The sequence below is a fragment of the Carex rostrata genome, chromosome 6 (genome assembly GCF_964058835.1).
Source record: "Carex rostrata chromosome 6, lpCarRost1.2, whole genome shotgun sequence".
NCBI classification, from domain to species: Eukaryota; Viridiplantae; Streptophyta; class Magnoliopsida; order Poales; family Cyperaceae; genus Carex; species Carex rostrata.
This window is the reverse complement of record NC_135923.1, coordinates 6,663,016-6,688,577: the sequence shown is the minus strand read 5'-3', so window position 1 is coordinate 6,688,577 and position 25,562 is coordinate 6,663,016. Positions and strand designations below refer to the sequence as shown.

The following is a 25,562-nucleotide window of genomic DNA, read 5'->3' as shown; positions in this document are numbered from 1 at the left end:
TTACTGGGATCTTTTTTTTGCTGTTAAAAATGGGAGCTTCTGCAGATTAAACTCGTTGTATAGCAAAGAATACTAAAAATTTACATATTGCAATTGAATTCAGCGTTATGTGTCTTGCTAGAAGTAGCACCGTGCAGTTAAAAGAAGGGCTAAGGCAAGTCCAAAATAGTTTAAATTAGAATTATTTCTAGCTTTCCTTAAATTTTAATGACCAAATGTGATTCAAATAATACCCACATTTCTCGTACTTGCATTTGACACCCGACGGTGAGGGTGTTAAATGATCCAAGAGTGAGCTCTTCCTAGTGGAAAATATTTAGAAATGTTTGGTAATTTTTTTGGAAATATGATATTATTAGGGCTTCTATGCAAAAAAAAAAGAACCTTAAAATGTTTTTGAATATACAAGTGCAACCCTGGAAATCGAGCCACATAAATGGAGATAGCTCATTTCTGATCATATCTGCTACATTCATATACTGAATTTTTTGAAAACAACTCAACTCTGAGAACATGAAGGTGCAACAAACTCTGTAAGTAAATGAGTATAGAATTGGATGCCGATGTTCTAATTGGCCACTGCATAGCGCATAAGCAGTAGGATATGTGGTTAGCATATGTGTATGTTTTGGGAAAAAGGTTTCATAACTTGCGAAGTAAATAGATTTTATTTTTGAGGACTTCAGTCGAAATAAGAAAATTCATTAATACTTAGATTTGTTAAAGGATATAGCCATATCTTCAGTTTTATATGCCTAACCAGATTAAGTTTTAAAAAAACTAGAGTATGTTATTGAATAAGCAGTGCATACTCTTATGCATGCAGGCTTTTACTGCATAAGCATATGCAGACTAGGTCCAATGCACACAGGCTTTTACTGCATAAGCATATGCAGACTAGGTCCAATGCACACACTCTCAGCAAAAGAACCTATCACAACCACTTAATTCTCAAAATCTGACCTGAAATTCCATGGGACAGAGCTCCACTACACTGAGCGAGGTGGTAGGAGAACATTGTGCAATGTGGGTTAGTGTAAAGGGTCACTGTGGATAAGGAGTAGCCTGATGACGATGTCATCCATGATCAGTTGATTCAGTGCCTGGAAAAAATATTACATTTTACATATACCAGATTGAGGTATGAGCTGCCTATTATTGTAAGATTTATAAACTAATCTCTTAGATACTCTTTTAGCATCACGATATAGATCTCGATGGCACAGTAAGCCCTTGGCATATAAAAATGGCACAACATCACTGGCTAGCAATTTAACAATTGGTATATACCAATGACATTTCTGCATACTACCCTCAAAAGACTAGGACAGTGACTGAATCCGTAATGGGTAAGACAAGGGACACTACAAGACAAAAGATGTACTATAATTCATCCAAAATAAAAATTTAAGTAACCTGAGAGCCATTGGCACATGGTTGTTTCTGTTATACCACTTGAGTTTCTTCCTCCATGCTAATCCTGGGAAATATGAAATTATTCTGATTAAGAGGAGTATGGATTAACTTATCACATATTAGCAGCAATACCGTCTTTTCTTTTTCTTTGTGTAGGCTTTTGGTATATAATATTGGGTCTAATTTTCAAAAGGCAAGTTAAATATAAATTAAATTTTAGTTTGATATTTTATTATTTTGTAATATAACATACCTACATATACAAATAGCTATAAACTCTACTCGCCTTCATATCAGCTCTACTTTATTTTTATAAGCATCAATTACCAATTACCAATCAATATTATTCAACTTGCAAAATTTTCAAAATAGAACTATATTAGAAAATTACTTAAAATTAAAGGATTGCCTATAGATATGGACCGTGTTGTGGGAGTGGCAGCGAGATAAGAATATACAAAGGCCTTAATTATAAGGAAAAACTACCTTTAGTGATAGGATTGGTGCTTCCATCAGTGGTAGTTTTACAGCTTGCAGTTACAGCGCAGTAATGCTTAGTGAAGAGAGAAATTGAGCGGGGTAGGAAAATTGATGATCAATTGAGAGAGAAGTTCATATGTCTGGTTATTGTGCACAGACAGATAGATTGTCCTCACTAAAGCTTGGCCTGTTTTTGCATCTTCTTTTGGAATAATCTGCAAAAGATCTTGTATCCATTATAGGTTTGCTCAAACAAATAGAATGTTCTTAATCAGAACGAGATTACATCATAACCAAATTCTCATGGCTGCTAGTTGCAAAAGGCTTACTACAAGTATAACATATAATCAATTTGACTTATAAATGATTGGAATAACATCTTTTGTGATAAATAAGATAAATCGAAACAGGATTGGCGCATTAATTATGTTTGCAACTAGACTGAGGATTAATTGTTGGCATGAATTGGAAATAAAACATATGTGGTGCACTTTGATTGCTCAATTGTATCATCCCTAGTTCAAAACCTATGAATAAAAGTTGTGTCAACACTTAATATGTATACCTAGTATGATGCAAGCTTCGTACTTCACAACAGTGGCATGCGATGGGCCTTTGACTGACCTTTTATTCACTGGTAAATCACACAGATGTCATCACAGATACCAGTCACAGTAAGAGACCAAGAGAGATATTGCTTGTTACACAATTTGTCTTATGGAGGGAGAGAGGAGCAAGAATATTCACCGATCTGAGCAAGGATGTGCACCAACTGGTACAGGAAATATCAAATCAGTTACTGTTCATGTAGATGAAGTCTTTTAGATAACAGTATACCAGTATCAAGTTGCAATTGCTGTTTTTGTTATTTTTTGTCATTTACCTTTTTGCCCCTGATGGTTTTTCAATTTTTTCTTGGAGTTTTCAGCAACTTTAGGCTCAAATGTTTTGAGCATTTCCTTTTTTCAATCATTATGGTGGTTACCACACTCTTGTAACTGAACCTTTGTATTAATGCAAATGAGGGCATGACTCCCATTTCTATTTTAAAGAACCCCTTAAATCATGATCCTTGCAAGTATTTACAGGAAAATGACTCATACAAAACTACAAGGGCAGCATCTGAAGCCAGAGAGAGGAATTGTTGCTTAGAATGATAAAAACAAAACACATTGAACATATGCACATCCTTAATAAGCAACACACTGAAAAAAAGAAAAAAATTACAAATAATAGATAAAATTGAAACTTCAACCTAAATAACTAGTATTTATTATTCTCTTACCTTCTATGGTGCCAGTTGTGCGGTCGTTGTACCATATAAAGTTTGCTTGACCATTTAATAGCTAATGTGATTTATTTTTTGTGATGGTGGGGTAATAGATGTAGTTGTTGATGTGGTAGGCGCTGATACCAAGGTAGTTAGGCCCAACAATATTTTGTTCCGTAAACCTGGTGGGGACTTCTGTAGAAATGTGCCCATGGGTGAATTTTGCTCCTGGTTTTGTTTAAGTGACAAATGCACAAAATCCTCAATAGGGAAGATGTCTTCATTATCAACCATCACCTGTTCTTTATCTCTTGAGTCACCTTCAGGAACTGCAGATTCTCCTGCTGTATCATTGCAGATAGCGTTGTGGTTCTCTCTTTCTTTATACAAAGGATGCATATTTTCCTCTTCTAATGGCAGATTGTTTTTGTCTGCCTTTTGTTCTATGTATTCTCCTGACCCAAGTCCGACCGCAGCTGGTGCATATAGTACCTTCTTAATCCTATCAAGTTGAATCAAACCATATCGAGAGCCTTTGTGCACAGTTGTGCTCGTGCTGCTTACTGTGTTGTACTCTGTTTTCTTGTCGAGAATGCAGAAATTCTTCTCAAACATTGGACACCCTACAATGATCAATGTTGGGCTTATATTCTCTGAGTTGTTTGTTTCCGAACTTTTTTCGAGTTTCAGTACAGATGAACCTCTACTCAGTCCACCTCTAAAACTATTTGGTGTTTCTCTAAAATTGCCACATATCCCTTCTGGCTGCCCAGTTGAGGTGTCTTCCCACCTGTTAACAACTAACCATTTCCCATCTAGTCCCTCGATTACTGCCAGTTGACACCAATTAATACTAGCTTTATGCAATGCTGGCAAATTAGATAACTGAAGAGACCTTAATTTCTGACAGAGTGACACATGCAATTCACGAAGGCAAGGAAAATCACTTCCCTCTCTACTTCTACGGTACAACTTCTCCAATTCAGGCATGTCGTAGAAAGAGAGAGTCTCGAGTGATGGGAAGGAAATCATAGAGTTGCCGTAGAACTCTTGTCCCACAATTTTCAGCTTTTTTAGGCCTTCCAATTTGAGATGCTTGAGTGCTGGAAGATGACCAATTGCAGGAAGACTCTTACAATTGGTGCAGTTATCAAGTTTCAGATATGTCAATCTCGTGAACTGCGGATCTTCAAACCATAAAGGAAGTTTTTCCCCTCTATATCCTTCCACTACAATGTTCTGGATATTGGTTTGAGGTTGAAGATTGCAAAGCAACCTTTCATCATTGTTTTGATTCTGTGATATATTAAAAGTGCTCCAATGAAGAGTTAGGTGAGTTAGATTACTCGCTAACTTATTGTAGATAGAATTACTTGTGGATTCGTGAATTATATGGTGGAGACCCGTAATATGCAGTTCATCTCGTAAATTTTTCAATTTAGCAAGTTCATTTAATGTTGCAGATCCTTCTTCTTTGCTTATTACAAAAGCTGACAATGACCGGAGGTTTGTCAACAGCCCAATGCCACTCGGGATCATCAAAACATCCCACGGTGAGAAAATAAGATGGCGTAAGTTTTTCAGCAAATAAATTCTTTTTGGCAAGGTTAATTGCTTTCCACGAGTTCGAATTCTAAGTGTCTGTAAATTACGGAGGTTACATATAGATTCAGGCAAGCTTTGCCCTGAAAGGCCAAGGAACCGAAGGTGTTTGAAGTTACCGATTGATTCAGGCAGCTCCATTGCCTTCCAAAAGTTCAAGTCCAGCACATTCAAGTACTGTAGGAACTCATGGTAAAAGAAATGTCTATCTAAATCAAATCTTGTTTGAGTGTAACTGTAAATAAAAAGCGACCGTAGTGATTGGCATCTTGGATTAAATAAAACAGGTCCATCTTTTTTCACCAAAACTGTCAAATGTCGACAATCCTTAGAAATGTTATTGCCCAACTCCTTGTTTTCAACTATAGCAGTTTCCTCACCTGCTATCCATTTTGATAGATCATGCATGAGACTATGCATTGTGAACTTGCATTTTTTCCCATGAACCACTTTGTTTTGGAAGAAGGATCTTCGCATTAACTCATCAACATACATTCGTCCAACTTCTATCTGCCGGTTGTCATCTGCCTGAATTAATCCTTGTGCTGCCCATATTTGAACCAAACTATCAATCTCAAACTCATAACCCTTTGGGAACATTGCACGGCTCCTAAAACAAGATTTTAAATGTGTAGGGAGGCCATGATAGCTCAAGTTCAAAATGTGCATGCTTTTTCTACATTCTTCTAGGTCCCATGCATTGCTATGCAAAAAATATTCCCATGTTCTCTCTTCAGTGGATAGGGCTAGAAGTGCACCAAGTGCTTTCACAATTAGTGGAACACCACTGCACTTTTGTACTATTTTTAGCCCAATCTCCAGTATCTTTGATGGTACCATAATTGTGTTTCCTCTATTGAATGCATGGTGGGAAAAGAGTGCCCAACTATCCATTCTTGACAGAGCAACCAAATGGATTGAAATTTTCGCACCCATGTGCTCTGCAATAGTATTATTCTCGGTAGTTATCAAAATGCGGCTGCCTTTTGCTCCATAATCAAGAAGCCATTGTATTACTTCCCAGCGGCTTGAATTCTCATCCCATAGGTCATTTAGTACGAGAAAAAATTTCTTCCCTACCAGCACATCTTCAAGTCGAAACCGAAGCGCATCGAGCTGGCAAAGACCACATTCTTTATATGTGAAAGACTCTATGATGGACTTTGTAATTGCAATCTCATCATGAAATTCAGATACCCAAACCCAACCTTTCAATTGGAATTTTTCTTGTACTTCCTTATCATTAAAAACAAGCTTTGCTACTGTAGTCTTTCCAATACCAGCCATCCCAACTATCGCAACAACTCTTGAGCTAACAAAACGGCTTTTTCTTATAGTTCTCTTTAATATTGATAGTTTTTCAGTTTTAGTTAGCAAAGCGTCAATTACCTCCCTTTTTTCACTCTCCCGGCCAAAAATTTCCAAGGGATTAACAAAAGAAGAAGATGGTGGTTTTGTGCGAGACTGGAACTTTCTTATACCATCTTCTTCTCTTAAACAAAGGGTATCTCGTGCATGGCATATCTCATCAAATTGTTTTGTAATCCTCTCTATTCTATACAGAAATGAGGAATCATACCTGGGAGAAAAGATGGAATCAATCACCTCAAATTTTCTCTTTCGACTGTCGATTTGTTCTTGGTACCCTATTTCCATCGAGTCCCAGTGGTAGTTGAAGTCTGACAGGATGTCTTCGGCATCATAAGCAACTTGTTTCAGTTCATGCAACCAACTCTTCTCAGACTGATCTGTTATCTCTCTCTCCTCGGCATCTGTCAGTACAGTACGGATTCTTATTATTATGTTACTCAGCCTCTCTACTTCTCTAGGTATACCACTTCCTACAGAGCAGCCTTGAATCTTTGATAGTATTTTGGATGTTAGATTGTAAATGGAAGATAAAATCCTGGTAGCCATTTTATCTTTTCTCTTCCTCCAATTTTTGTTGCAGGGTCTGTGACAATGGGGAATTGCTGAGGTCAGAACTCAGAACCTCACTTGGCTTTTTCCACCAAGTCTTTTGTTTTCTGCTGATGCAAACTATTGTTAAGATGCGTGGAACCAGCTTAGATATTTCTAGTATTCTTAGAGAGTTTGACCATTTTTCTTTCTTTAATAATACATCGTAGTGGTTGAAAATAGGGGGTCCATAATATGCGTAACTCAGAGATGCAGTATACGTTTATGATACTGCAGTTTCCATTTGAGTAGTTACAGTTTACTTAATTTTCAAACTTTAAATTTTCACAAATACAAGTACATGCTCTAATTTACTCACCGACAATTGACCCTGTATCTATATGTAAACTCCCAGTAGCTGTGATATTTTTGTTAAATTAATTAATGAAAAATGACAATATTTCTATTGTTATTTCATAATATTTTATTCGGTTTGTAATACTAATTATGTGGTTAAAAAGTTATATTAAACATGCACTTTTTTTTAATTAATTTATTAAGTGTACAATTTTAGCATCAAGTGGTAAGTGATAAAAGGCTATGTGTTATCCATGTTATTTCAGGAGCTTTGTTTTTAAAAAACAAAAATGTCTACCTGTTGCACATTTAAAATTACATTGCTGATCCTATTGTCTTATGAAATCTTATGTCCCACCTAATATGATAATAACTTAAAAGAGACGACAACTTATTTACATGTAGATACACCACTAGGTAATCGTTTCGTCAGATCTTGGTGATTTTGTGGCCAACAACTTTGACATCGCTTTATAATATTGGCGCATTTCTTAATTAATTGCAATAAGTTTAGAAAATCTTTAAGATAATTTTGTTTAAGGTAAGAGAAAATAATTTTAGAAGATTAAATGAGTTAACATGTAGCTAGTCCGCTAACTTCTCCCACATGCATATCTTGATGTGACAGTGAATCAGTGATACGCATGATTTGGAATTCTTCATTGGTTTACTGTCAAGTACAAAAAGGGAAGGAACAAAGAAAGAACTTAGTGGAGAACAACGAAGCCTCAAGTTGTCTCAGACTATTGCTTTCACTATCGGAGGCTCAAAGCCTTATCTAGGGGTAGTGATTGGTAAACGGGCCGGGCAAAACCCGGGCACGGGCACGGGTAGCCACGGTCACGAGCGTCATGGGCACACAGGTACAACGGGCCGGGTATCACGGGTTTTTTTTCAAAAATCCTGCCCTGCCCGTTTAATACCTGTGCCCGTCACGGGTTCAGAGGCAGGACGGTCCGAGTACTGGGAGCCGGGCGGTCCAGGTCCGAACTGGTTTTTTTTTCTGTTTTTTTTCTTCTGTTTTTTTCGATTTTTTTTGTTCTTTTTTTTTTTTTTTTTTTTTTTTTTTTTGGTTTTTCTGTTCGGTTTTTCTGTTCTATTTTTTCTGTTCTGTTTTTTTGTTCTGTTTTTGTTGTTCTGTTTTTTTTAACCTATTAAAAATAAATCCAAATTTTAAAAATAAATTTCAAATTAACCTATTAAAAATAAATCCGAATTTCAAAAATAAAATCTAACCTATTCAAAACAAATCAAATTACTTCACATATTCAAAAAAATAAATCTAACATCTTTTGTTAACCTATTAAAAATAAATCCGAATTTCAAAAATAAAATCTAACATATTCAAAACAAATCAAATTACTTCACATATTCAAAAAACAAAAATCTAACATCTTTTGTTAACCTATGAAAAATAAATCCGAATTTCAAAAATAAAATCTAACCTATTCAAAACAAATCAAATTACTTCACATATTCAAAAAAATAAATCTAACATCTTTTATTAACCTATTAAAAATAAATCCGAATTTCAAAAATAAAATCTAACCTATTCAAAACAAATCAAATTACTTCACATATTCAAAAAAATAAATCTAACATCTTTTATTAACCTATTAAAAATAAATCCGAATTTCAAAAATAAAATCTAACATATTCAAAACAAATCTAATTACTACACATCTAACAAATCTAACATAAACTAAATAAATCTAACAAATCTAACATAAAATAAATCTTACAAATCTAATTACTTAACAAATTTAATAAATGTAACATTCAATAAATATAACAAATCTAATTACTTAACATTCAATAAATCTAACATTCAATTTAAATTCTAAATTTCTCTACAAAAATAAATCTAACATCAAATTTAAGTTTAATTTTTAGATCAAAAGTAAAAAAAAAAAAAAAAAAAATTTCTGCCACGGGCGCACGGGTTCACGGGCACGGGCGTCATGGGTACGGGTTACGGGTACGAGGGTCCGGCCCGTTTAATACCCGTGCCCGTGTACCCGTGGCATGGGCACAATCCGGTCCGGGCACGGGCACGGGCGGACCGGTCCGGGTTGGACCCCCGGGGGCATTTACCAAACACTATCTAGGGGGTCAACGAAACCCTCTCAACACTGACTAACTATAAGAGTATGTCATATCCCAAGTTGAATTTAGGATATAACAAGAATAGATACAATAGAAAGAAGGGAGGCAGTAGAGGGAACAAAATAGAAGGGAAGAATAGAAGTAGAAGAGAGGTAATTTTCATTGATTGCATAATTGAACTAGTACAAGGTATGGTCTTTTATAGTAGAAAATAGAAATTAACAAATTACATAAATACTCTTAACCAACTAATAGAATGTAAAAGGCTGACTTACTCTCCTAATTATTCTAATTAGTATTAAGCCCTTATTGGCGACAAAAGAAGTGCTTAACAGTATCGCCCTCACGGATACTGTTGTCTGGTAACAACAATACTTTCGACAATAACAGTTTATGTGACTTACCATCGAAAATAGTCAATTTATCCTCGAAAATGCATTCAAACTCTACATGTGAATTTCTTTTTCAAGTCCAAATAAAGACGGAGTAGGGCACAGGCGCGCAAATGGAGATTTTTTTTTGTTCTATGAAAGTTAACTTTTTAAATTTAATAAAGCATGTTCTCTGGATTTTGTTTGGTAGGTGAGTAAGTCGCTTCTTCTTGAAATTTCTATTTACTTATCTTGCATTTTTTAAAAAGAGATAACATCAATATTCATAAATATTAATTGAGATATGCGGCCGTTCAATCACAATTTTACGGACAATTTGACATTCATATTTTAATAAACACAAATATTCGTACATTAGACAAAAATAAGTTATTTGCATACTTCAGAATAGAGTATGTACTGTTTTATCTAAGAGAGGATGAAACAGAAATTTAAACGTCTGGATTACCTATTTTTAATCAACTTGAAAATATAATATGCACAAAATTATTATTTTTGGTTCTTTTTAATCAAATAAGAGTATCTAAAAATCTATCATCCGGTTAGAGTAATCTGAAAATAATAAAATTATCATTCTTTGAAGTCAACATTTTTGAAAATTTACAGTGCAAAAAGATCAATCACTCTAAAAAAATATATCTAAATACTCAGTTAGAAGTAAATTCTATCAACGTTGAACATACATGTAATATAATTATGAATTGTATACTGTCATATATAATTACAATTAAGTAATCTAATATCAAATTAAAATATTAGACAATTTATGTTTTTAATATAATGTGGTTCATCTATGTGTATAACAATTTAGACAAAGATCTAATTATTGATGGACTTATTAGTAGATTTGCAATTCATTAGAAAGAAGAAAAAAAAATGTTTTTTTTTGAAAGACAGTTTTGCAATTCTATGTAAGGATGGGTCTCCAAGACACAAGACACAACGTATCACAATATACAACTCAATTTTCTAAACATTAGTTATTTTATACAGAAATTGAGTTCTCTTCCTCCATCATCAAAGACTAGAGAGGGGAAATACATTAGGAACTTGGAAATGATTTCTCAAAGATGTGTTTTGCTATTTTGGAATACTTAATTAACAACCATACAACGTAATGACAAGAAGAGCTTCATGCTATTAAAGACTTGTCTCATAATCACGAAGATGGCTTTTTGTACTTGAGGATTCCATGGCCAATGTTATGGAATCAGGTATTATGTTTTATAAGTCGGCTTTGGCATAGTACGGTTCATAAGTTAAGATAGTGAACAGTTTCTCCTTCTCCGAAATTAAGTGTTTAATTCCTAATTGAGATGTAATTGTTTGATCTCTAGGTAATGCATAATTGTTTGGTCTTTATGGTTCTCCAACAAATTCCACTAATAATAAAAAAAACAAATTACATTTCAAAAGAAACATTAAGTTAAAATATTCATAAATTTTAAATTTCAAATCCATTTTTCAATGAGAGAATAAAAAGTAACACAATATTGCTCTTCAAAAAACAATCAATCAATTTAGAAGAAAACTGAAACTTTTACGAATGTTGAATTGAGTGAAAACCAATATGAAATGAAAGTTTATGAAGTCTAGTTTTCGTACAATCTATATCATCAAAATCGGAGTTTAAATAAAGAAGATATGATCCGATTAATCAAATCAACACTACTCAGTTTGAAAAATTAATGACCGATTAATCGAATTTGATGACCGAAAGATCGTTCGAATCCACAAAATAACCTCCAAATACACTATATGTGATGGTTTATCCACTTATATCCATCTTTTGTAACAGTTAAACCGGGTTTTTAGAACGCATGCGTTCAGCCTGAGTTTTTAGATGCATCAAATTCTCACCGCGCCAAATTCTAAATTCCTTTTTGCAAGACGACCTTAGAGAAGGCAACTTAGGCTGACAACCAATTTTATACCATTGAAGTTAAAAGGTAGCTACTCTGATTAAAACCACAATAAAGAAGAAAAATAAAGCTGAATTAAATTACTGGTGTGGTCTCAGTAAGCAGTACCACACTGTATATACTGGTAACATACCGCTACTGTTGTGAGATTCATGAAGATTACAATAATCCACCTTACAAAGGTCTCAAGTAACAAATGTCTTGAATTGAAAACTGAAAAAATGTGACTGCCTACATTATATAAGCAAAAGAATAATTTAAGGTATATATAACTTTAATTGCTCTCTCCAATTTTGCTTGTAACGTAGTAATCAGGCAACATTTTGCCTCAAAGCTACGGAATTAACAAATGGAGGTCCAATAAACTTCTAAGTAGGCTGAACATATCTGCAAAGTGGAGGAAGATGCCTAAAAAGAAAACAGAAAATTAAAAAAAAATAGCCTGGAAAATCATTCGCACAACATATATAATGAAGTTATTTACTATAATTGTTTGCAAAAGAAAAAAAAAAAAAAGCCATCTCTGTGACCTTTTTGGTGGAATGTCACATAAAGAGAATAACACATGGCCTAAGGGCGATTTAAAAATTTTATACTAGAGGCCATTTATTGTTTGGGTGCTTCAAATACCCGAACTGGCCTGTGAGGCTTTGGAGCTGCATTGAAAAAAAAGAATCAGCAGTAGAAGAGGGGTGATACCTTCAACTGAAAAAAAGAAGTATATGTAGAGATTTAAAGAAATAAAATGAAAAAAAAACTGCCATTGGGGTTTCCTTGCTCATAAAAGTTTCTTAAAAGAGAGAGCCTCATCAGCCATATATCCTCCTGTACATTTGAAGCCTTTTGTTTGCAAAACCCCATTACTGCCATTGGAAAACACACAAACGAGTAATTGCAACTACAACCAACTTCTTTTTGTTGCAAAATATGGATATTAACAAACAAGATCCTGCATTTGAAAATTTCCATAAAAAGCAACACGTCTAGTGTTATTCGCAAACAGTTTAATGGGCATGAAGTTCACTAAAAGTGTCTAGAGTTACAAGCAGTTTATGGAAATCATTTTTTCTATCAACTAAGCAGCAGCATAATGCTATTCCAAACTTTCAAAAATGTTGCCAAGTAATTTGCAAAAGGCCGCAAAAGATCTTCCTTAAAATCTAGGTCTATTGACAAGTCCATATGACCATTTCTTGGCATCTATTATGGGGCTTATTCCATGTAAAATTGTAAATAGAAATACTTGCCTGCATGGATTGTCAGTCTCGCTCTTGTGTAGGGATAAGATGGACCCACATCCACCAAACTTATCATTTGCGCATCCGAAAAACACCTCTCTTATTGCTACACAGGATAAAATATGGAGGCTAATTTACAATTTCAGATATGCCAGATGGTGAGATTCAATAGCTAAAGTTCAAAAGTAGGTAAATTTATTTCTTACCCAGTATGGATAAAGCCATTGCGCACATAATGCATGGCTCACACGTTACATAAAGAACACAGTTTGAGAATTTTTGAGCTACTTGAGATTTATTGAGACCACGTGTCTGCCATTTTTCAAGTAAAGTATCAATTGCTTCCATTTCTGCATGTCTAGTAGCCTGACGAAATAAACATAAAAATAATATCATTGTAGGGGGACTGGGGGAGGAAAAGTTTTCTGACTTCCCGTTCTTGTAACATCAATTGAGAGAATTTTGATTAAATTTTGTGTACGTTTCGTGTTTCAGAGGTTCTGTTATAACCAGTGGCGATAACTTTGCCATCCTCTACTAATACACATCTACCAAAAAAAATATTGAAATTAGTTAATTTAAAAAGAGAACGAACGAACAAAACCAAAAAAAGAGAAGATAAGTTTAGAAGGTAAGTACCCAATTGGAACTTCAAGGTTATCAAATGCACATTTGGCCTGACAATAGAGAGGAGAGAAAAATGTCGAATATAACCAGTTGTGACAAATTAAAACTGTGATAAAAAAAAAATTGTAGAATTGCATTTTTCCAATTCCAAAAATATGTTGAAAGATCTCTTATTTGGTTAACATGATTTAGTGCAAGCTCCATAAATTTGTTTATGGTATCCGACTCAGACTTAGAAACCGATTCCATCTACAAAAGCACAAAAATAGCTCAGAAATAACCATTGAAAAAACACCTTAACTTCTTATTCCATATTACGAGAATGCTAAATGGACCTCTGAAAACCATTTTTATATATAAACTAATATCTGGTCAGAAAGAGCTGGCAATTTGGCTAGGCATTTGGGCATAAAAACTTTAGAAAATAACACTAAACGCACGAAAATTCGCAACAAGCATAGCAGCACTCTAATTTGTACAGCATAAATTTTCTAAAAAGCTAAAAGACATATGATTAACAAAAGTAAGAATATAAACTGATATATAGTTAAGCATAGGATCTCTACCAGTGTACTCACTCGGAGAGCTTTGCTCAAGCGGCAATGGAGGAAAGCGGCGCAGAGAGGAAAGAAATTGGAACAACTGTATTGGGCCGGGTTAATAATAGCCTATTTAGAGCCCACATTGGGCACATCTAAGCTATGAAACAGACGGAAATAAATCTGCTGTGATTTCAATGGAATAACAGAGTTCTGTTATTCCGATCTCAACCATTCAAAGTTTTTCATGCACGAATCTCAATGAAGAAACCTTTTTATACACAGAACTCAAAAAAGTTGAATGGTTGGGATCGGAATAACATGACCCTGTTATTCCATTGGAACCATAGCAGATTTATTTTCGAAACAGACACAATTAAAGTCGAACCCGATCCGATTAAGATCTAATCAATAAATCAAAAGAGAAAATCGGCAAATATATTACTATTACTATGTACTTAATCTTGATGGTGGACTTCAGTAAAATGAATAATTAAGCCGACAGATGGACCCCACTTTTCAGCGACACAGCTCTACGCGTCTCTTCTCCCATCCAGCGACCTCTCCCTCCTCTCCCCTCTCCATATCGTCCTCATCTCACTCCATTCTCTCCCTTTCAACTCAAAATCTTCTTCTTTCGCCTCCTCTCTCTTCTCCACTCTCCTCTCTGTATCTTCTTCCTCGCCTCAGGCGCCGACGTTGCTGATTGAAATCCAAATCGCGTACCACCGCGGACCGACCCCAGTAACCCCCGGTATTCAGTGCTATCCCTTCTCCTCCCCTTCCCCTTCCCCTTCCCCTGCCCTTAACCCTAATCTAATTCGCTTTCCCCCTTCGCCTACCTTTAACCCCAACCCAAACCTGACTAAAAACCCTCCCCCGTCACCAGCTCCAATACCCAATGAGCATTACAAGGCTTTCATGTATGCCGGTATCAATATCACTAGCATCAGTGAAGTAATACTACGCCAGGTATGAATTATATTTTCATACTTACTGGCTATCCCTTTACTGGTTTCTTATTTCTTAAACTCAAATCAATTTTGCTATTAGTTTCATTTTTGTGTAGTGGGAGTCCCAAGTTGGCCCTTCAGTTGGAATTGCAGCAGGTGACCAGCTATAGATTGCACGTTTTCTTCTTGAGGTAAATCAGAACTAAAGTTTTTTTTTTCTGAAGGGTTACAGTGTAAAAATCCTTAATGTTTATTAATCTTATTTAACTGAGATTGCAGAACTTGTTATCTATCTAGTCGAGAGATCAAGGAAAAAGTGGAGGTTAGATGTTTTCGTTCCTTGAGGTGCGAATCAATACAATAAGGGCAAAAGAGCTGCCTTCATTTCTTTAAAGGTTAGAATTTTTATTTTGTTTTTACTCTCTCGCTTGGTCTCTTACTGGGATTTCGGGATTATTGCTGAAATATATTGCTGCTTAAAATTGGGAGCTTCTGCGAATTAAACGCTTTGTATTGCAAACATACCCAACATTTCTCAATTTTGCAATTGAACCCAGCATTATCTGGGTTATTAGAAGTAGCACCTTGTTGTTAAAATGTGGTCCAAATGCAAAATTGTTAATCATCCATGGCATTTCTTAATTTTAAAAAAAGGGAAAATAAAATATTGCATGTGATTGAAACAATAACCAGTATTCCTCATATTTGTAGATAACACCTATCTGTGACAGTTACCTGCAAATAGAAGTATAGAACCCCCACCATTTGCAAAGAAGGTTAGTCCAAGATGACCATAGTTACCCATCATAACTATGTATTAATTGAGAATTTATTTTCGTTACTACAAATTGTAAAATCAATCCTAAAATCCAAATTCGGTTGAGTTTGTTTTAACATCTTGTATGTGTACTAGTTGCAAATAATTAGATGTTTGGTATTCTTTTCGAACATCATAAAATAGAAGGGCTTCTCTGCGAAAAGATCCTTAAAGTGATTTGAAATATACAAGAGCAATGCTAGAATTTGAGCCCTAGCAGAACAGTATTGCTCAGATTTTTTGATCATATGTTAAATTTTGCAGACAAACCCCTCGACTGAGAGCATGACAGTACAGCGAACTCTAGAAGTGTGGAAATTAGGTATTGTAAAATACCTAGACGCACTAAAGCTCCAAGAAAAGCTTTTGTTGGACAGGAAAATTGGCAGAGTATCTGACCTGGTTTTATCCCTGCAACACCCCCCTACATACACTCTCGGCAAAAGAAAAACCGACCACAACCTCCTAATTCCGGAATCCGACCTGAAATCCCTTGGGGCAGAGCTCCACTACACCGAGCGAGGTGGTGACATAACATTTCATGGCCCCAGACAAGCCATTCTCTACCCCATTTTCTCACTCAGAGAAATCGGTTTTGGTGCCCGAAAATATGTCGAGGGGCTTGAGTCGGTTATGATTGAGGTGGCATCTATGCATGGTGTGAAGGCCCGACCTGGAGATAAGGGTGAGACAGGGGTTTGGGTTGGAGAGAGAAAGATCGGGGCAATTGGGGTTAGAATTTCTTCTGGCATCACAACTCATGGATTGGCATTTAATATTGATAACGATTTGAGCTGGTACGAGAATATTGTGCCATGTGGAATAGAGGGTAAAGGGGTTACTTCTCTGAGGAGAGAGGTGACTGGGGAGTTGCCAAGTGATGATGTCATACATGATCAATTGATTCAGTGTTTGGCAAGAATATTTCGGTTTTCAGATGCACAAATAAAGCATGATTTGCCAGTATTGTAAGAACAAAATTGGTTTCAATTTTCTTTTGGATGTTCTAAGTTTGTCGTCAGTTGTTTGTTCATTGGACACTAGATGCGTAAAACTCAATGTGGCCTATCATAAGAAAGGAAAACTATTCATAGAATTGATTATAATTGGTGAGTTTTGCACTTTGCTTGATTGTGTTCTGTACCTCTGTTGATCTAATAGTGGTACAGTACTACAGGTATAGATTTTTTGAAAGGATCATAGGTGAGTCCCAATCCGCTACTTTTAGGGTTTAGGGTTTAGAGAATGGCTTGTCTGGGGTTTAAACAAACGGATCGGGTCAATCTGATTTAGAATTCAGGGGTACTGTTTATATGAATTTGATCCATTCGATTTAATCATATGGATATGTTAAAATGTGCTTGCTAATTAAATTTTATAATTTTTTGAATTTTTTTACTATTTATTACGATGGTTACAAAAATTTAATGGTATGAATATAGCAATTTTGTTAAATACTTAATAAATAGTGAAAAAAAATTCAAAAAATGTAAAATTTGATTGGCAAGATCCCTCTTTCAGATTTTATAATTCGTTTATAAATCGGTTCCTCTCCAGTAATGTATCAAAACCATCACCGAACCAAACCGGTCCAAACGGTTCAAGATTTTAACAGAGTAGTTTTGGCTTCTGAGCACGAACCATATGCTACACCACTGCTGTTTTGATTATATAGTCTGTGCGCTGCATGAAGTCAAAATTACTCGGTTAAAATTATACCCGGTCTAAACCAATATGCTGTGGCAGGTACAAGTACAATCAATCACTCGAAGGCAGCAGTTACAATTTCCGGCCCAGAAAGGCCCATAGATTCCGATTTAAGTAAACGATCAATATGCTATTACGATGTACCGATATTTTCTGTTTGGTTCTGCTTTTTCAGATTTTTTTTTTGTGTGTGTTTCGCATTTATCTAAAGTACATAGCCAAGTGTTCAGAAATTGTTCACCAAAGGGAAACAGCAATCATACCAGTTATTAATGTATTAATCTATTTGATCACAAGTTTGTGTATTCATGTATTGATGAATAATAAAAAAAGGCAGTACATAAAACAAATCAAATCAAACTAGATATGCGTCTTCCGTTGATCTACTTTAGCCTTCTCAGCATCAATAATTGACTCGACCAATTTTACCGCATTGTCGAGTTTTCCTTGTTCATTTACCACAACATAATCAAAATTTCGCAAATGCTTCATCTCCTCTCTGGCTGTTGCGACTCTGACAAGAAGCATGTCAGAAGTCTCAGTTTTTCGGTCTATTAGCCTCTTTACAAGTGCAGCTTCAGATTCTGCGACCAAGAAAATGAACACGGCTGATTTGCCGAATATGGATCTCAGTGTTTCAGCCCCTTGAATGTCTACTCTCAGGACTATGTCATAACCCTTTGCCATGTATTCACGTATCTATAGGTAAGGAAAAGAAATTAAAAAAGAAAAAAAAAATAGTGTTTTTATTTTAGTACTTTCAACTGTAAGTTAGAAACCTAATTTTAAATCCTGTACCCTGTAAAGTGATATAATATCATGGATAATACCTCCAACGAATGCAAAGCATCTCTTGGTCTATCTATTTACGCTTCTTAAAAAATGTCCAAAATAACCCTCCTCCTTCATACTTACCTCACTATTAATGAGTGAGAAAATAAGTACATTTAGCAAAACAAAAAAATAAGAAAATAATATAGAAGAGGAGAGACAAGGTACCGGAGATGACATTAACATTTCTCCCAAAAAAAAGAGAGAGAGAAAAAGAATATACCTGCTGTTTAGGGATACCCTTGTATTCTCCATAAACAAGAGCATACTCAAGTAACTCATTTCTTTCAATCATAGAAAGAAACTCTTCTTTTGTTACAAAATAATAGTCTTTTCCTTCAACTTCACCCGGCCTTTTTGCTCTGCTAGCGGCCGTCACAACAAAATGTAGTCCTTCTCTGACTTCTTGCAGCCTCTGAGAAAGATAATCCATAAAGCAATGGTTTAGCAACAATCATTACTGTACCGGGTAGTTCACTGGTACCAAAAGAAATGTTAAAACAAACACAGGCAAACACAGAGGAGACCTTGATAACAGCATCTTTGCCAACGCCACTTGGACCACTAATAACAATGATTAGAGGGTGAGGAGGTGGAGTTAAAGGTTCGGAGCTGAATTTTGAACCAAGCACTGCTTCAAGTCCTTGATACAGTTCACTCTAAAAAGCAACAAAAGAAAAACAAATTAGTACACTACAGTTGATGATTGGAAATGTAAACCCAAAGTTTAGGCAGGTCATGCATGTAGCATCAGAGGCGGAGCTATACTTTCAAGCTATGGAGTTAATCATATAAAATTTTCATGCTACGTATGGGGTTCAATTTTACAGTACCCGCAACATTTTACTCTAAACTATATAGAAAATCATGTATAAGTACAAAGATTTTGAAAATGACTGATGACTCTGATAACTAGAGTGATTACAGGTAATGGCAAAATTATAGCAATCGTTCCCTTGATAAAAGTGAGGGGAAAAAAATAATTTCTTTTGAATATTACACAAAGAAGACACGGTGCTGAAAACTTGCCTTCAAGGTAAAGCGAAGGATAACTTCTACATCTTAAAAATTACATAGTTGCCAAATGTGCACTTATGTAGTTAACTAGCATCAGATTCCATATATTTATTCAATCTAAATCATGATGAAATTGTATGAAATAATAAACATTATCTCTTCATATAGTTCTATTTCTATGCTCCAAACTGAACCAACTACAATATTTGGCAAATTCATCAGCTTGTGCAACAGTGCAATCATTGTTAAGATGGGATATTTCAGGTTCACAATGAAAAAGATGAAGTGAAATTAACTAAGTCAGAAATGCTTAGTTTTCCTCCTCCTTGCTGCACTAATGGAAGCCACGCCATTATAATTTTGGATCATACCACTACTAATGTAGCACCAAAACATATAAATCTATTTGCCAAATTCCTAGTTTAATTTTAAGCACCAGCCACAGAAAGGGTAGAATGAGATCAACAGAAGGAACATGCCTTATCAGCTGTGGATGGAGGAAGAGGCACGTGCGGCTCACGCCTGGCCTCGTCAATAGGAGTAGAGGATGCAGGGGAAGCCATAAGAGGGGCCACTCCTACGCCGTTTTTCGACAATTTGAGGCGGTTCGGGACGAACGAGGCCAGCATTTTGATTGGTGAGGAAATGGGTCCTGGAAACTCACGGTGGATATGCGACCAAACAAAGGAAGTGGCGAAGAGCCTTCTCAGGTGAAGCATTGAAAAACAGGCGATTAATTTTGGGACTGTATTGCCTTGAAACTAGAAAGAAGAAAAGAGATGGCCAGATGGGGGTTTATGCCTGAGCGAAAACGGATATACAAGAGACTACTAAGCAAGGCACAAGGTGCATGGGGACCCAGCAATAAAATAACCACTGTAAGTGGGCCCAAAGGCCCCACTAAAGCAAGAGAATTGGAACTATCACAAGATTCACAAGTGAGGGTAAAACAACAACACAATCTGCTTCTTTAATTGGAACTATCGCAAGCTCAACAGATTAATGTTAGGCACAAGCACCAGTTACAAAAATTACAACAAATGAAGCAACGAATCAAGCCAACCTAAATCAAGAAAAGCAATCTGCTATCCTAATTACACATGCAAAAGAAAAATATTACAACAAATGAAGCAACGAATCAAGCCAACCTAAATCAAGAAAAGCAATCAGATATCCTAATTACACATGCAAAAGAAAAATAAAGGCTCTTTAAAATTTTAATCCTACCAACTGTTGTAAAATGAATCCTACAGCCGGAGCACGAGATGTACACTTTGATTTTTGTACCATTCCGAGAATTAGATAGTCATTGCCGAGAGGTCTTCAAAAACAGTTCTTATTTCTGGCCTCTCAGCTGCTGACCTGACACATCTTAGCGCCACCCAGAGCATATCATCAAGCACCTTGTGAGTAGTCTCAGATCCACCACTCATCTCAGAAACACATTTATCGAAACATTCTGATGCACGGTTCTCATTAACCATTAGTCTCACCCAGTCAATCAGATCAAATACGCCAGGGGTTGCAGAGATGATTTCACCAGCAACCCTGCCAGTCACAAGTTCAAGAAGAAGCACCCCAAATGCGTACACATCACTTTTCAGAGAAGGGCACGGTTTCGAGGTGCTATTGAATTCAGGTGGGGAGTAACCAAGGGCCCCAGCATTCAACACCTGGTCAGCCATGCCGGCTGGTGTCATTAGCCTGTGCAAGCTGTAGTCAGTTAACAACGCATATGTTGTATCATTGGGTTGGGTTTGTATGAGAGTGTTGGAGGATTTGAGGTTGCCGTGTGGGATGGAGCGGGAGTTGTGCAAGTGGTCGAGACAGCGGGAGATGTCTAATGAAATTGCGAGGCGTTGCTGGAGAGACAGAGGTCTCAAATTTCTCTCTTCGAGTTCTGTAGATATTCCAAAGTAATATTTCACTGTCAGTCTTTATAGAAAAACATGGACAAGAAATGACCTAATAGAAAAATACACACATGCTTATTCATGAAGACATGCAAATCTAAATTATGAAGGGAGAAATTTGGAAATAAATGTTTAAATGAAGACTTTTCACTATTAAATAAAAATAACATCTTTTAAAAATGAAGTATATTATTTACAGTGATTAGTAAAATAATGATAGCACTACTTTTTACTAACGTAAGGAACCTGATTCTAACGAAATATTGAACACTGCAATCATATAGTAATATCAGAAATAAAAGCTACTTAAAAGTTGCATAAATCACGTGAAATAGAAAAAAAATATAAATCATACCAGAAAGATAAGATGTCAAGGAAAACGCAACCACATAATCTGAGATAATAATCCTCTCATGCTCTTTGGGTCCCCAATAATACCCCTTTAAAGTCACCAAATTTGGGTGCTTAATTCCACCGAGCTTTTTCACTTCTCTGGCAAATTCCTTTCGGCTTTTTACAATACCTTCCTTTATCCACTTCACAACCAAAACATTTCCATTATCAAGCCTAGCTTTGTAAGTCGTGCCATGACAGCTCCTGCCAAGAATCTCGGCTGGGGCCCGTGACAACTCCTCTAACGAGAAAACGAGTGAGCTGTCAAAAATGTGCAAATCTCCTGCCAATTTGTCTGGCGAGTAAACCCGAAGTGCCAAAGAAGATGATGGTTCTGGTTGTGAAATTCCCACTGGCGACCCATGGGTTTCCGGTATGGGGGCTTGAGGTGACTGTTCTTGTCTTGGAATTACAGTAGGGGGGATTTGTGGTGTCCCATAGCATTTCTCATCCCGAAATGACTTGGTTTTACCACCATGTGCTTCTCCTTCCCTTTTTCGTTTGGATGTGATTTGATGGACTATTACAATAATTGGAATGCCCACAAGAACAGCAGCAGCACATGCAATGAGTGTATAAAAAATGGCACGTTTCATCTGATGATTATGTGATTTCCTGTTATCAGGTAAATTGGGGATGCTTGATGAGGACAAATTGGGGATTATTAGCGCATCATTTCCTGGATGAAACGATGACTCTGGAAATTTCCACAAGTTTGATGGGACTGTCCCTGATAACCTATTATAAGAAACATTGAACCCGGTAAGTGTATCAGGTAAATTACTGGGTATGGTCCCCACAAAAGCATTGTTCGACAAGTCGAGGTACTGCAAATTTTGCAGCGTGCCAATTTCTTTCGGTATTGCCCCTGAGAAGTTGTTCCTTGAAAGATCAAGAATGGTAAGATTCGTATCTTGTGATCCGGCAACAGGTATGGACCCGGTAAAGCTATTGCCTGAGAGATTGAGACTTGTAAGTCTCTCTGCAGTAAACAGACTCACCGGTAACTCACCATATAGCCGGTTTAAACTCAAATCTATTGTTGTTAACTCAGGATATGTACCAATTACAAGTGGAAGCTCTCCTTCTAAAGAATTGTTTGACACTCTAAAAGTGGCAAGTCTCAAAAATTGAGTTGTCTCGTTTGGTAGAGTGCCCTTGAGTTGATTTGCGCTCAAGTCAATGAATTCTACGTAGTTGCCCCAAGTTCGAATTGTAGATAAGTTGCCGGTAAGTGCATTTTTACTCAAATCTATGATTGAACTACTCCCCATGGTTATTGGTAAGGAGCCTGAGAGCTGATTGGATGAGAGGTTTAAGTACTTTAGAGTTGTAGAAGTTATACGCCTCAGAGGACCTTCATTAAATGAACAAGAAATTTAACATTATATTGTTGCCATGACACAATTTACTGGTACCTGAGAATCTCATGCATGCCTCTACAAAATGAGAATACCTAATATCACCCAATAAAACATTGCTGTTACCTGTAACAATTTATATTATCTGTCTGTTTTTACAGGTTTGCTCCTGTGCATGAATGTGTAGGGATGAGATATTTATTATAGGGCACATGGAATTGCTTTGCTCAAAATGGAAAGATGCTTTAAACGGAAATATCAAGATAATATAAATCCATACGAATTATGAAATTTCAACATCAATTACCTTTTAGTTGATTACAGCTAAGGTCAAGCTCGGTCAGAACCAGAGATGTCTCTCTAAAAAGAGCTTCGGGTATGGCCCCGTTAAGCTGGTTACACCTCAGCCTCAAAATCTTCAAAGGCATAATAAAATTGAAAGAAGGCACATTCCCACTGAACTGATTAAAACTTGCATCAAAGACCTCTAAGGCATCAAAAAGGGGTACCGGCTCTTCCCCAAAAATTGCACCAGATAATAGGTTAAAACTCACATTTAGATGCACTACCGAGTTAACAATTGTTGAACTGTCAGAGATTGGTTTTAAAGAACCAGAGAAGTGGTTGTTACTCAGGTCGATGTATGTTGGACTATGCAATTGGGCAAAAATATCATCTAATTTGCCTGAAAGGATGTTGCCATGCAGGTCGAGATACTGCAATTTGTGTAAGTTTTGGAGGCCTGATGGGAAAGCACCAGTGAAATTATTCAAGGAGAGGTTTAAATAGACCAAGTTTGTTAATTTGGTTAACTCGGTAGGAATTAGGCTGGACAAGTGGTTGTTTGACAGAGAGAGGTTTTGAAGCATGGCGATTTTAGAAAGGGGGGTTAGAGATACATTTCCAATGAGACCAATTCCATCCAAATAGAGAGAAATTACTCGGCCAGCACTGCACTGAACTCCATGCCAGTTAGTCGGGCAATTGGAGGAATCTAGTGGTTTGCTTGGGTTCCATGAACTAAGAATTTGGTCAGATGGGTCTTTACCCAATTCCTGTTTGAACTCAAGTAGTGCATTCAAGTCGGTGTTTGAAGCAACCAATCGAACCCAAATAAAAAAGATCAGAGCAATGAGCTGCATTACCCAATTCCTGTTTCTCAAATCAGACCTTCTTGAGAAACCTTCTTGGCCCACTTCTTATTTGCGACTAACAATTTATGTTCACCTGTCAACATAAGTGCAACTTCAATACAAATAATTTATAAATGAAACAGAAAAATACCATATAAAAATAAGGAAGACACTTGAAGAAAGACAAAAACATCTAATTATACACGCTTCCATTCTATCTAAACATGACATAATACAAGACAAAACCAACATCTTTGTTACAAGTTTATAACAGACAATACAATTTAGCTTTCTATAAAAAGAAATAAACAAGTATGTGTTCTAAGCTGGATGTGCCATAACCAATATAAGATGAAGAGAGTTTATCATTTCACAGATTTCATTATTATTTCCGTAATACCACAAAATTTGGTTTGTGATGTTTTGTTTCCTTATGGACATAGTAATACATCAAGGAAGTTGGCAAAATTATAGTTTTGACTATTTGGGGATAATCTTAAACTGTTAACAGAACCAGCAGATGTTCCTGCTAGTACTGGTACAATTCCATATTAACCAATAACCAATACCAGATTAATCTTAGATGCCACATGTTATGAAAACAAGTACTCCATTCTATAAACAAATGGAAAAGGAAAAATATGAAAGAACTTCTCTGAGGTTAATATGAAAGAACTCCATTCTTAGATGCCACCTGTTATGAAAAATATGAAAAAACTTCTCTGATGTAAATTCCAAAAGGGTATTGCTATAAGAACCGAAGTGGAGGAGAGGAAGCAAACTAACCTGATGGAAGAACGACGCAGATCGGTTTTGAGGGCGTGACTGGTGGCGTCGTGTCGGAGGACAAGTGGCATCATGGCGGTCTTGGCGGAGGACTGGTGGCGGAAAGAGAGGAAGAAAGAAGTGAAAGAGACGGAGAGTGCCAGAGAGAGAGATGGAGTGAAGGAGGGCGATCTCTCTGTGGTGGCGGAGGCGATCTCTCTGTCGCGGTGGCAATTTGGTGGCGAAGTGAGACACTCGATCAAAGGGGAGCATAAGCTAGTTCAGTGGTGGAAACCTCTGTAATCGATCGATGGGAACCTCGAAGCTGTCTGGGGCAGGAGCAAACTCATATTAGGCACTGCCGCAGCATCAACTGGTACAAGGAAGAGGCACGTGCGGAGTGAGGACAGAGAGAGGGAAAGGAGAGGGACAGAGAACGAGAGAGACTGGGAGGAGCGGCGGCTGACTTGCTCAGTGTGAAAACTAATAACCCTAATTAAATGAATTCGCATCCTCTGAGATATCTCAAATTTTGCGTGACTTTTTGGAAAATTCCAACCGTTTCAATACGTTCTGCGCGAATCTCAAATCTCAATTAATAGTGGCCCCCTGCGTCACCCCGAATAGACACCGGACACATCGGTCACGCAAAATATGAGATATCTCAGAGGACACTGGTTGACTACTTGTCAGTGGCCCCAGTATCGAGGAATAGTATCTCTGCGGAGTCATTCCGTGTGGAGCTTTTAATCTGGTCCGTTAATTTCGGATCGGACGGAACAATCAGATTTTGTCCGAATTGAAAAAAAAAAATCACAAATTAT

General features: G+C 36.5%; 4 protein-coding genes and 1 pseudogene across 10 annotated transcripts; 1 reads left to right on the top strand and 4 right to left on the bottom strand.

Annotated features, from left to right (window-relative positions):
• Positions 1-3,235: 3,235 nt before the first annotated feature.
• LOC144555614 (putative disease resistance RPP13-like protein 1) lies at positions 3,236-6,685 on the bottom strand. Its single transcript, XM_078304009.1, has one exon. The coding sequence runs from the start codon at positions 6,683-6,685 to the stop codon at positions 3,236-3,238; it is 3,450 nt and encodes a 1,149-aa protein (XP_078160135.1).
• A 4,813-nt stretch (positions 6,686-11,498) lies between these two features.
• LOC144555601 (tRNA-specific adenosine deaminase TAD2-like) lies at positions 11,499-13,962 on the bottom strand (annotated as a pseudogene). Its single transcript, XR_013512073.1, has 8 exons — positions 13,876-13,962; positions 13,493-13,558; positions 13,322-13,359; positions 13,164-13,230; positions 12,889-13,048; positions 12,692-12,788; positions 12,206-12,307; positions 11,499-12,100 (listed from the first exon to the last, which is right to left on the bottom strand). The product of XR_013512073.1 is annotated as a tRNA-specific adenosine deaminase TAD2-like (transcript).
• Positions 13,963-14,424: 462 nt separating this feature from the next.
• Positions 14,425-16,724, top strand: LIP2 (lipoyltransferase 2). Of its 5 annotated transcripts, XM_078304573.1 has the most exons (5): positions 14,425-14,820; positions 14,902-14,992; positions 15,081-15,196; positions 15,513-15,577; positions 15,883-16,724. In XM_078304573.1, exon 5 carries the CDS (start codon positions 15,904-15,906, stop codon positions 16,588-16,590), a length of 687 nt encoding a protein of 228 aa, XP_078160699.1. In that variant the 5' UTR covers positions 14,425-14,820; positions 14,902-14,992; positions 15,081-15,196; positions 15,513-15,577; positions 15,883-15,903; the 3' UTR covers positions 16,591-16,724. The 5 variants fall into 5 exon arrangements, with proteins under 5 accessions (XP_078160699.1, XP_078160697.1, XP_078160698.1 ...); XM_078304571.1 differs by lacking the exon at positions 15,513-15,577 and having other exon boundaries at positions 14,918-14,992; XM_078304572.1 differs by lacking the exon at positions 15,513-15,577 and having other exon boundaries at positions 14,918-14,992; positions 15,074-15,196.
• An 861-nt stretch (positions 16,725-17,585) lies between these two features.
• LOC144556178 (guanylate kinase 2, chloroplastic/mitochondrial-like) lies at positions 17,586-19,923 on the bottom strand. The gene is made up of 4 exons (XM_078304682.1): positions 19,653-19,923; positions 18,684-18,815; positions 18,380-18,571; positions 17,586-18,024 (listed from the first exon to the last, which is right to left on the bottom strand). Exons 1-4 carry the CDS (start codon positions 19,890-19,892, stop codon positions 17,686-17,688), a joined length of 903 nt encoding a protein of 300 aa, XP_078160808.1. The 5' UTR covers positions 19,893-19,923; the 3' UTR covers positions 17,586-17,685.
• Positions 19,924-20,139: 216 nt separating this feature from the next.
• On the bottom strand, positions 20,140-25,175 carry LOC144555865 (Leucine-rich repeat protein kinase family protein). Of its 2 annotated transcripts, none has more exons than XM_078304302.1 (4): positions 24,760-25,175; positions 23,148-24,667; positions 21,442-22,836; positions 20,140-21,073 (listed from the first exon to the last, which is right to left on the bottom strand). In XM_078304302.1, exons 2-4 carry the CDS (start codon positions 23,980-23,982, stop codon positions 20,472-20,474), a joined length of 2,832 nt encoding a protein of 943 aa, XP_078160428.1. In that variant the 5' UTR covers positions 23,983-24,667; positions 24,760-25,175; the 3' UTR covers positions 20,140-20,471. The 2 variants fall into 2 exon arrangements, with proteins under 2 accessions (XP_078160428.1, XP_078160429.1); XM_078304303.1 differs by having other exon boundaries at positions 23,148-24,067.
• Positions 25,176-25,562: the final 387 nt, after the last annotated feature.